Here is an 11,190-nt window from a genome sequence, read left to right as displayed (position 1 = left end):
AATTATCAAATTTTTCATTCTTTGATTATATATTATTTTAATTATTTGAAATTAGTATTAAAGCTTCAAACATTTAACATAGAAAAAAAACACATTCAACATAGAAAAAAACATTTGGAATCTTTATAGCAACTAGAAAATTTACTTAGTATAATAAATAATAAAAATAAAATTATTTGAAATAAGAAAAATATATTTTAATAAATAAGTTCGAATTGTTTTTGAAAAAATTAGAAACGTAAAATAGATGTGTATACATGATCGACAATACATTTGTATTTGCCTCACACACCCCACTATAAGGTCGCAAAGGATTGTGGGTAATTGACGTACTTCCCTTATGCGCAATAAGTATTTGAAGAAACAAATATAATAAAAACCAAAGAATTGTATAAAAAGCTATTATATGTTCCTAAAAGTTTATATTCCAAAACGTTCGAATTCTTTTGAGTATTTTTTATGTGTTCAGTTATAAGAAAAGTTCATTGAAAATTTGAAGACTGTTTGCAGCGCCGTTGTGCGGCATTCATAAGAATATTCCTTGTGACGCAATAGGAACTCGTCCTTTCCGTCGACCTACCGTGAGCGGAACATGTCGCATACGTCTGAGCGAAGGTAAGTTCGGTTTTTCACACGTAATTAAAAAATATGCATGCTTTCTTATATTTCATAAATTTTTTATTTATGTTATGTTTCTGTAAATCTTATGTTGTGTACGGTTAGACGTCGACACTTAATGATATATTCTTAAAAAATAGTGCGGCAATCAGCTAATGCATGGACACGAGACTGACAACATGGCGTGCATTCGTTTTTGTCACATTGTTCACAAAATTAATGTTAATCTCTTATTTCTACTTCTTTTTATAACCTCGCTATTGTTGTGATTAGAAATCATAACAATTATTTACATGGCGAATAGTAAAACTTGTCAAAAATATATTTTAATCTTTATTATAAGAATTAAAGACTACTCGTCATGCAAACACGTTTTACTTTGCATTTGAAATTACGTAATAAAAAATAAATTTTCTTTAGTTTTGACAGAAAAAACACAGTAAAATAAACACTGTTCGAAATACTGCATAAAATTATCTATATTATATATCTTATAATGAAGACACGTTTTACTTGTTCGGGCATGCTTTTGCGTGAGTCACTGTCAACGTATCTATCAAGTCATCGATAAATTCATTATCATATCTATTTAATAATCTATTTTAATTACATTATTATGTTTATTTGTTATTGACTATTTCTCGATATTCTTAAATTGAAATACCTTATAATATTTATTGCAAAATTGATATACTATGACGTTGAGTTTTATGTTTCAAGGTCGTTAAAATAGAAAATTATTTATATCATTTTGCTTTTATTATTTTATAGTAAACGTATAATTTGAAAGTCAATGTATTGAAATTATGTATTAATTTTTGCTATAATAATTAAAAATAATAAATATTTTATAAATAAATTAATTTAAATTATATATTTAAATGTAAATAAATTTTTTTATATAATTCATTATTTATATTTCAGAAACGATGATCAATGGGCAGGAGATTCCAAAAATGGTCCAAGTGAAAGTGATCAACAAACATATGATGGCCCTCCTGGTATGGAGCCTGATGGAATCATTGAATCAAATTGGGATGTTGTAAGTTAATAATTATGATATATATTATTATATTAAAATGAAAAATTAAATATAATTTAATTTAAATTTTTTAAAAATTTATTATATTTTACATTATATATTTTTTTAATATATATTAGGTCGTTGACAACTTTGATGAAATGAATCTGAAAGAGGAATTATTACGTGGTATTTATGCTTATGGTTTTGAAAAACCTTCTGCAATTCAACAGCGTGCCATTCTGCCATGTATAAGAGGACACGATGTGATTGCACAGGCACAGTCAGGTAAGAAAATTTTATATTTTATTTGCTATAAAAATAACAAAATAAAATTTCTAATTGATGGAATATTTAACAGGAACTGGCAAGACTGCTACATTTTCAATTTCTATTTTACAACAAATTGACACTACCATTAAAGAGTGTCAAGCTTTGATTCTAGCACCAACTCGTGAGCTTGCTCAACAAGTAAGTATAAATGAAATTAATAATTTTATTATTAATTAAAAAAAAATACGTTTAAATAAATATGTTTAAGAAACTAAAGACTAAAAAATGAATAATATAAATATTTAAATTAAATTAAATCTAGCATTATAAATCAAAATTTTTTAGATTCAAAAAGTTGTTATTGCTTTGGGAGATTTTATGCATGCAGAATGTCATGCATGTATTGGAGGTACTAATGTACGTGAAGATATGCGAAAATTGGATCAAGGTGTTCACATAGTAGTTGGTACACCTGGTAGAGTTTATGATATGATTAGTCGGCGGGCATTACGGGCCAGTAGTATCAAACTATTTGTACTAGATGAAGCTGATGAGATGCTCTCTCGTGGTTTCAAGGATCAAATTCATGATGTTTTTAAATTATTACCTCATGAAGTACAGGTATATATAAGTTTTAATTATATTTTTTATGTGATGATTTATTTTTTAGTAAGTTTTTTAGCTATTAAAATATATCTTGTTCCATAATAAAATTTAAATTGTATAAGATAAAAATATACTTGTATTACATTTTTTATAAATTTTTTTTTTTTTTGCTTTTATAATATGATGTTATATAATTAATAAATATGAAATTTAATCTGAAATATATTTATAATTATATAAAATTATACATTGTATTTGTAAAATTTTAATAATTTATATATTTTTTATATTAAAAGTCATATAAACAGATTGATTTAAAAAAATAAAAAATTTTTTCAGGTTATATTACTATCTGCTACAATGCCATCAGATGTATTAGATGTATCTAAATGCTTCATGCGAAATCCAATTCGTATTTTGGTTAAAAAAGAAGAACTTACACTAGAGGGTATTAAACAATTTTTCATCTACGTTGAGCGTGAAGAATGGAAATTTGAAACACTTTGTGACCTATATGATACATTGAGTATCACTCAAGCAGTTATCTTTTGTAACACGCGGCGTAAAGTAGATTGGTTAACAGAAAGTATGCGCACTCGTGACTTTACGGTCTCTGCTATGCATGGAGATATGGAACAGAAAGAACGAGATCTCATTATGAGGCAGTTTAGAACTGGATCATCTCGTGTTCTTATAACAACCGATCTTTTAGCACGTGGTATTGATGTTCAACAGGTTTCACTTGTCATCAATTATGATTTACCTTCCAATCGTGAAAATTATATTCACAGGTAAGTGATATTTATGCATATTTATTTATTATTATCAGATATAATTTTAAATTATATTTTTGATTTCATTAATTTATAATAATTGTAATGTATAAATTATTACAGAATCGGTCGAGGTGGTCGTTTCGGTCGCAAGGGAGTGGCAATTAACTTGGTAACTGACGACGATAAACGAACCTTGAAAGATATTGAACAATTCTATAATACTAGTATCGAAGAAATGCCAATGAATGTCGCAGATTTGATTTAAATCTGACTATTGGCTATAATTCATTATAATTAAAAAAAAAAAATAATAAAAGTAAGTGAAATACGGAGCTCTCAGCTGATCTCTCATGGTGTGTGAGTATATATAGAGTGAATTGGTGAACTATAATCGCTTATGTAAACGCGATCTACCGAAATATTCCAAACGTTCTCATCTCAATTTCATTTTATAACAGTAGATTACAGAAATAGTTATCTGTTACGCTAGAGAAAAAAATTAGTACTATTACATTATAATTATTACAATTATCACTACGGATACTACTATACTGCTATTCCTACCACTATTACTCTTACTATTATTACTGTTATTGGTATATACTCTTGCGCTACTCTCTTCTTGTTCAATATTTATTACTACTATTTTCCCTGCTATTACTCCTATTATATAACTCTTTACTGTTAATATCTCTAATATCCCTATCATTGTGACTATAAATACCGAAATTGTTCCAATTTCCAATACGAATTAATAATATCGCCTCGACAAAATACAATCATTGCGATTACTGATACTGTGAGGCGGTAAAATAAAAAGAAACTGAGAAGTGAGATAATTCAACCAACTTTGGTTGTTCTTTTACTTCTCTACTATCTCAAGAGATTTTATATTTTGCGTAAATGCACTTACAATTTTATCTAACATATCCACATTCTGTTATGAATTTCAAATCTTTTATCTTGAATAATTTTATTTCATCTTCTTTCTTATATAACTTTTCCAACTGGATGATTTATTCCATATTTCATGGTCCATCTTCAACACTTTTACCGCCGCGATTACAACGTGTTTGTCTAGGCAGAGGTTTAGTCGGGTATTGGAAAGGGTATTTCAATCACAAGCGTTGTCGAAGGAGATGTACATTCAGACTTTAGATGATACGAATTTTTTGTATGTCCCAAATCCTAAGTACATACTTTCATTAAGAAATAAAGTGTTTGACCTTTTAATTGTGGTTTTTGTTATTGCATTCACTATTATGTTGAAATACTTGAAAAGATATTTTATTTTATACAAAAGAAGTTTAGATGAATTATATTTAAAAAGAAAAAAACCATATATAAATCAATACAATAAATTTCATCACCAGATCATATCGAAAACAAGAATTATACATATAATTCAAAAAGTTCTCACAGTTTTTATTTGTATTTGCAGGCAATTTTGAGCGGTCCAGAAATGAGGGAGATATTTTTGGAAATAAAGACCAAATTTCGTGATTCAATATAGAAGTTTTGTAAATCGATTACCTCTCTAATTTCCTGCCCTTTGCAGGTTATTAACAATATAATATAAATGTCGAATTATTTATATATACGCTTGCATTATTTATTTTTAATGATTATAGAAGTCAGACTTTTACACGATCATTTTATATCTTATCAATAAAAAAAACATGAAAATATTTTTCATTGCATTAATTGTGTATTTGTGTACTTTTTTAAAAGTAAAATTTTAATGTGTCTTATATTGTGAGAACTTTTATATATATATAATATGTATATATATATATGTGTGTGTATATATATAAAAGTATATATATATATGTGTATATATATATATATGTATGTATGTGTATATATATTTTCTTTCGTAAAGAAAATGTATTATGAATAAACGTTTAATTATTCCAGCATAGTTTCATGTAACATCTATAATAGTTTTCGAAAGTTGGAGTAATTTCATAAAACTTAATAAACTTTTTTATATATATATTATATTATATATATATATTTATGATATATATTATTTATATTATAAATATATGTATATATATATATTTTGACATTTAATATTATTAATTTTGTATTTTCTTGCTTGTGTATACATATTTTTAGAAACTGCTCGAATTTCCGAAAACTGTTTATTATTAAATTCTGTAAATATTACAAATTTTTTGAAATAGTGAGCTATTGTGAGTTTTATTGTATTTACACATGATACAAATAATATATATATATGGTTAATAACCATATATATGATTAAATTGAACTCTTACAATCAACACAATAAATGTGGATGTCGTTCATACGATAGAATCATTGCATTACTATTTTTACTTATCTATATTAATTTAAATAGTTATTTCTATTTATTTTATTTTGGCGAATTATTAAGTATATTGTTGCATCCTAATAGATTTCAGACGATACTAATTTTTATTAATATAATAAAATAAAATAAGTTATATTCGGAAAAGATCTATTTTCATTTTAACGTAATTATTTATTTTAATCAAATAATCATAATATATATGTAATATAATAAGTAACTAATAATAATATAATCAATAATAAATAATACTATGATTATATACTGTATTGGTATAAAATATTTAAAAACTGAATTTTCAGTCTATTGTTTCATCGATATTTGTCCATAAATTAAATATTAAAAATTTGCTTTTCCAAAATGAATTGCAAATTAAGTTTCTATTTTTTTACAGTTTTAAATGATTCTTTTTAAATATTATTGAATAATTAACAAATTAAATGATTATTAATTGATTATTAATTTAGAAAATCGTTAAAATTTATTTTTTTAATACAAATATTTCAAGAAAAAATATAATATACATGAACTTCAATAATAATATAAAGTTTTTCAATTGAGTATGTTTTTTATAAATTTTTTATGATTTTTTATTAATTATTAATTAATAAAAAATTATGAATTTTATTTTCAAAAAATCGGATATGATACATCTAATATTAATATTAAATGAAAAAAGAAATTTTTAATAATAATAAATTACAATTTTTCCACAAAAAATATTTAAAAAAAAAAATTCATAAGTATTATATCACAAAGTCTTTAAATAATTTTCAGATCGACACAAATCAAATATATAATTATTTTAAATATAATAAAACGGCAATTGAATATTATTTAATAATAATTAATATAAATTATGTAATAATAAATAAAAAATTATATAAAATTATTTAATGATATTATCGATGTATCATTTTCCTTTATTTCACATATATTTAAGTTATAACAAAAGTTTTTATTTTTTATTTAAGTTTTTTATTTTTATTTTAAATTTTTATTAAAAGTTTTTATCCAAATTATTTTTTTATATTATTATCATTATTTTTAATTCTTTTAGTAATTTTATTATTATTAATACTAATATTATTAATGAATATAAATGAAAAACAAAGATTTTCAATCAAATTTGAAATATAAAATTTTTTAAATAATTTTAAAATCAAATTTAACCATTTATTTTTTTCAGTAAATTTTTATATTTAAATATTTATGAAATACATGTACTTTTATTCTCATTATGTTATTTATTGTAATAATTAAAATATATTTAAGTAGAATATCTAAAAAATAAATGTTTGAAAAAATTTATTTAAATTTATAGCAAGATATTTGAAATAAATTTAAAAGAAATAAAATCGTAAAAATAAAAAAAATATAAATTTTTATTCCACAAAATGTATATTTTACTTAGAATATATTTACAAAAAAAAATTAAGAATAGAAATCTTTTTTCATCTTTTAAATATGATGGGCCTTAATAGTTTTTTTTATATTATTTAACAATATATATATATGTATTGCATTTTAATTATAATATATTTTTTATAATTAAATAAATTTTTCAGATAAAATAAATTTTTAAAGAATATAATATATATTATTAAAACTTTATTAAAATTTCTTTAATCAAAAATAATGAAAATTTGTAAAAATTTATATTTGTTTTTTCTTGATAATTAAATATAATCATTTAATAAAAATAGAAATCAATATGCTACGTAATAAAAATTTATATTATATAAATTTATGAAATTTTAAACTTTTTATATAGAAGATGTATAAATATAATTTTAAAAAATAAAAAATTGTATTACAATATTTGAATATTTAATTATTGTACTTGAATTTAGTACAATGATAATACGATAGTTCGCGCCAATGATTGCTAATGCTTTAGATAGCATTTTTCTGTAGTATTTTAGGAGTGGGGAGAACTTGTGAACTTATATAAAACAATCACTTATCGTATGGTGAGACTTTTGTGAATTGTTGTGTTCGTTCGTGATTCGATTTTTTAGGTTACACGTATGTTATACTTTGTTTATACTTAATTCAGATTATTATAAACGTGCAATATTTAAGCCGATTAAACTAGTAGGAATGAATATGATGTAAAATTTGGAAAAAAGCGATTTTTTGTTTCTTTTTCATTTAATGACTGTTTATATTTATACTTACAAGTCGAGTTCACAGTCCATTATTTTTTTATAAATTACGCAGTAAAATTATTTGTCAACAGTAATAATGAATTGTTTACAGATTTTATTTTTATGTGTTGTTTAAACACATTATCTTAAATAAAAATTATTTTTATTTTCAAAGAAACTGAAAGATCAAGTATGTCCGCATCACCGATTGCAAGGCAAGCTACCCAAAGTCAAAACATACCTTCGAAACGAATTGTTATTAATGATCCTAGTCAATTACCTAATGATTATTCATCCACCCCTGGTGGAACACTTTTTTCAACTACGCCTGGAGGTCAGTGTCTTTTTTTTCTAATGTTATTATTAATGTAATATTTTTTTTTTTAATCAATACAATTTTAGTATATTTCATACAATAGTATTATATAGATTAATAAATAATTGATTAATAATAATTTATTTGAAAATAAATTTTTTTAATAATTTTTGAGTAATTATAACAAAAGTAAACAAACAGTTTTAAAAAAATAATATTAATAATTAAATTATTAATGTAATTATTAATATTATATATATTTTGAATTTTGATATAAACATTATTATATGTTTTAATTCTGTTATGAAATATAATAATTTTATTAAATATTAATAAATAAATATTAATATATTTTTATTTTTAAATTCATTTTTTTTATATTCTTGTAGAGTATTATAAAATTTATATATTATATTTATATATTCTAGTAACTTTTTTAAAATCTTACATTACATTCTCAGAGATATAATTGGTAGATATAAATTATTTAATATTTAATGTAATTTAAAAATAAACAAGTCTAATTAAATTTTAATTATTAATTTTTTCGGTAAAAATATAAAAAATTGAATCTTTAATTTATAATTTATACATAAATAATTTCTGGTATTTATATTTTATAATTAGCATATTTATTCTTATATATCTAAATCAATTAAAATATAAAAAATATAAAATATAAAAAAATATCGTAAAATAAAAAATAGCCATTAAAAATATTATTTTAAATAAGATTTTTTTTCTTTGTAAAAAATTCTTTAAAAAAAAATTTTATTAAATATGATATTTATAAAAAATTGCTATAATATGATAAGAATTTAAAAAAAAATCCTAAAAAATTTTCATTTTATAAATAATTATAAAAGATAAATTATACAGGTACTCGTATTGTTTATGAACGTGATTTTTTAATGAATTTACGAAATTCTCCTATATCACGAACACCACCACGAAATATGCCATCTATACCTGGAGAATTATTGAAACATACATCACCAAATCCTTTGACATCAGTAAAGAATCAAATTATCAAAGGTTAGAATATATATATATTTTGTTCATTTGTTGCACGTATGCATATAAATGCATATATATTTTAATTATTTATTTTTTTAATTTATTTATTTAGAAATTAATAGTTAAATGAGATAGATACTTGCTCTATTTCTTAAATGTTAAAAAAATTCATTTAATATATATTTATAATTTATAAATTATACGTTATGATTTTATTAATCTTACAGACACTCCAGTAATTGAAGAATCTGCAGAACAATTTGAAATGGACATGTAATAAATTGTGATAAGAATATATTCATAATGTGCCAGCAATTTTAATAAGTAGTAATAATCAATGTAACCATACAAAAATATATTAGCAAAATAGCATTTTTGTATAAATATATACTATCAGGGGCCTTAAATAAGTGTTTATATAATATAATTGAGAAATATTAAATATAATTGATATAGTTATATTCATATATTGCATTTTATCATCATATTTGCTAACAAAGATGATAAAAAAATTTAAATTAGTACATCCAAATTTGCATTACTAAACATGTTATTTTATAATTAATTTTCATATATATTTGTACTACAATAAATAAATGATATTTTGGTAATGTAGTTGTTTATTTCTGCAAATTACAATAACTGAAAATATTTTATGTTTTTAACGGAATATGTTAAAATTTTGATAGATGTATTATTTTTTATATTTATGTTTTAATTTTTGATAATCTTTCTAATAAGATTTTTGCAATATTAATCTTAATTTTATTACAATCATAATCATCATAATAAATTAATTCACAAAGATCTGCACATTCTGGATCATTATCTATTAGCTCTTGTAATTTTATATAAAATTTTTGTACGATTTCTTTACAATATTTCTTATATATATTTGTTTCTGAATGACTGTGTTTTTGAACTTCAAAAAAAGTTAATAAAGGTGTTGCACCTTCTACCACTATGTATAGAGGTACATTTGATCTTTGTCCATTAGGATAAATTTTATATATACTATTGTGATACAATCTCCTTTTTACTCCTGCTCGATTACGCACTTCATCTTCCAAATCCATTGCACTTTCCATCCATTGATATGAAGCTTCTTTAAGATCAGGTGGAATATATGATGATGAAGGAATCAAAATAAATAATTTATGGACCATTATATTTATATTATGTATATCTTCAATATTTTCTATTTTCTCAATTAATCCTTTATTAAGATTACCAGTTGAAGGAAGTATAACTTTTAAATATCCATAATAATAGTTGTATGCTAATCCAGTTCCATAATCCAAACCTTGCATCGAATTAATATCATGAATATTTTTTTTCTTCCATTTATTAGAATTTATAATTTGTAATAACATCCATAATGTTAATGGATCAAATAATTTAATGTAATTATCAAAATAATAATGTTTAATCACAGTTAATATAATAAAAATTATTAAGTTTAATATAAAGTTCAAAATATTTTCATCAAATTTCAAACTATTTTTTTTTGTAATATTTATATTGCAAATATATTGATACAATTTTAATAAAATAGCAATAATTTGTAAAATTACAAAATAAAGTAAACCAAAAATAAAATTGTGAAAAATTGTACTGTTATTTATTATATTCGAATATATTCCTATTACAATATTTGTAATAATACAATTTATAATGAATAATCTAATTTTTTCATCCATTTGACAAATTATATATTTTACACATATATTAATATATTATGTATAAAAAGATATATCTACATTTCATGATAATTTATCGCACACTTATGTCACTATTAATGGAACGATTTTGATATCAAACATGGAGATAATAGAAATATATAATAGAAATCATAAAAAAAAAGAATATATTTTTCATATATAAATAAAAGAGATTAGAAAATTTAAAAAATTACTAATATATTAAAACAAAAAAAGCAAAATATATCATATAATAAAGACAAGGAAATAAAATAGAGAAAATGAAAGAAAAAAATAATTCATATATCGCTAGGTCACAGCGCTGTTAACGTAAGTGAAACAAGTCGATTGACCTACGGTACAATCGAAAACATGTAC

At 21.8% G+C, this 11,190-nt stretch overlaps 3 protein-coding genes across 7 annotated transcripts; 2 read left to right on the top strand and 1 right to left on the bottom strand.

Annotated features, from left to right (window-relative positions):
- The first annotated feature begins 362 nt into the window (after positions 1–362).
- Positions 363–4,982, top strand: LOC108000026 (eukaryotic initiation factor 4A-I). Of its 3 annotated transcripts, none has more exons than XR_001766446.3 (8): positions 363–615; positions 1,543–1,660; positions 1,780–1,927; positions 2,001–2,110; positions 2,258–2,533; positions 2,858–3,309; positions 3,415–3,610; positions 4,736–4,982. XR_001766446.3 is itself a non-coding variant. In XM_017060151.3 (7 exons), the coding sequence occupies exons 1-7, from the start codon at positions 593–595 to the stop codon at positions 3,557–3,559; spliced, it is 1,272 nt and encodes a 423-aa protein (XP_016915640.1). In that variant the 5' UTR covers positions 363–592; the 3' UTR covers positions 3,560–4,982. The 3 variants fall into 3 exon arrangements, 1 of the variants encoding a protein (XP_016915640.1); XR_001766445.3 differs by having other exon boundaries at positions 3,415–3,651; XM_017060151.3 differs by having other exon boundaries at positions 3,415–4,982.
- A 2,523-nt stretch (positions 4,983–7,505) lies between these two features.
- Positions 7,506–9,723, top strand: LOC107999955 (eukaryotic translation initiation factor 4E-binding protein). 3 transcript variants are annotated; one of them, XM_017060027.3, is made up of 4 exons: positions 7,506–7,657; positions 7,955–8,113; positions 8,975–9,130; positions 9,340–9,723. In XM_017060027.3, the coding sequence occupies exons 2-4, from the start codon at positions 7,972–7,974 to the stop codon at positions 9,387–9,389; spliced, it is 348 nt and encodes a 115-aa protein (XP_016915516.1). In that variant the 5' UTR covers positions 7,506–7,657; positions 7,955–7,971; the 3' UTR covers positions 9,390–9,723. The 3 variants fall into 3 exon arrangements, with proteins under 3 accessions (XP_016915516.1, XP_061934927.1, XP_061934928.1); XM_062078943.1 differs by having other exon boundaries at positions 7,568–7,602; XM_062078944.1 differs by having other exon boundaries at positions 7,601–7,870.
- On the bottom strand, positions 9,715–10,812 carry LOC107999954 (stimulator of interferon genes protein homolog). The gene has a single exon (XM_017060026.3). It carries the CDS (start codon positions 10,810–10,812, stop codon positions 9,820–9,822), a length of 993 nt encoding a protein of 330 aa, XP_016915515.2. The 3' UTR covers positions 9,715–9,819.
- Between the last annotated feature and the right edge of the window lie 378 nt (positions 10,813–11,190).

Source organism: Apis cerana, linkage group LG8, assembly GCF_029169275.1.
Source record: "Apis cerana isolate GH-2021 linkage group LG8, AcerK_1.0, whole genome shotgun sequence".
NCBI lineage: Eukaryota > Metazoa > Arthropoda > Insecta > Hymenoptera > Apidae > Apis > Apis cerana.
This window is presented reverse-complemented; position numbering and strand designations above follow the sequence as displayed.

Bases quoted from the DNA above. Each gene is read 5' to 3' on its own strand.
- LOC108000026 (XM_017060151.3), top strand. From the start codon at position 593: ATGTCGCATACGTCTGAGCGAAG. The intron at 1,928-2,000 runs GTAAGAAAATTT...AATATTTAACAG, and splicing joins GATTGCACAGGCACAGTCAG to GAACTGGCAAGACTGCTACA. The intron at 2,111-2,257 runs GTAAGTATAAAT...AAAATTTTTTAG, and splicing joins CTCGTGAGCTTGCTCAACAA to ATTCAAAAAGTTGTTATTGC.
- LOC107999955 (XM_017060027.3), top strand. From the start codon at position 7,972: ATGTCCGCATCACCGATTGCAAGGCAAGCTACCCAAAGTCAAAACATA. The intron at 8,114-8,974 runs GTCAGTGTCTTT...TAAATTATACAG, and splicing joins TTTTTCAACTACGCCTGGAG to GTACTCGTATTGTTTATGAA. The intron at 9,131-9,339 runs GTTAGAATATAT...TTAATCTTACAG, and splicing joins AAAGAATCAAATTATCAAAG to ACACTCCAGTAATTGAAGAA.
- LOC107999954 (XM_017060026.3), bottom strand. From the start codon at position 10,812: ATGGATGAAAAAATTAGATTATTCATTATAAATTGTATTATTACAAAT.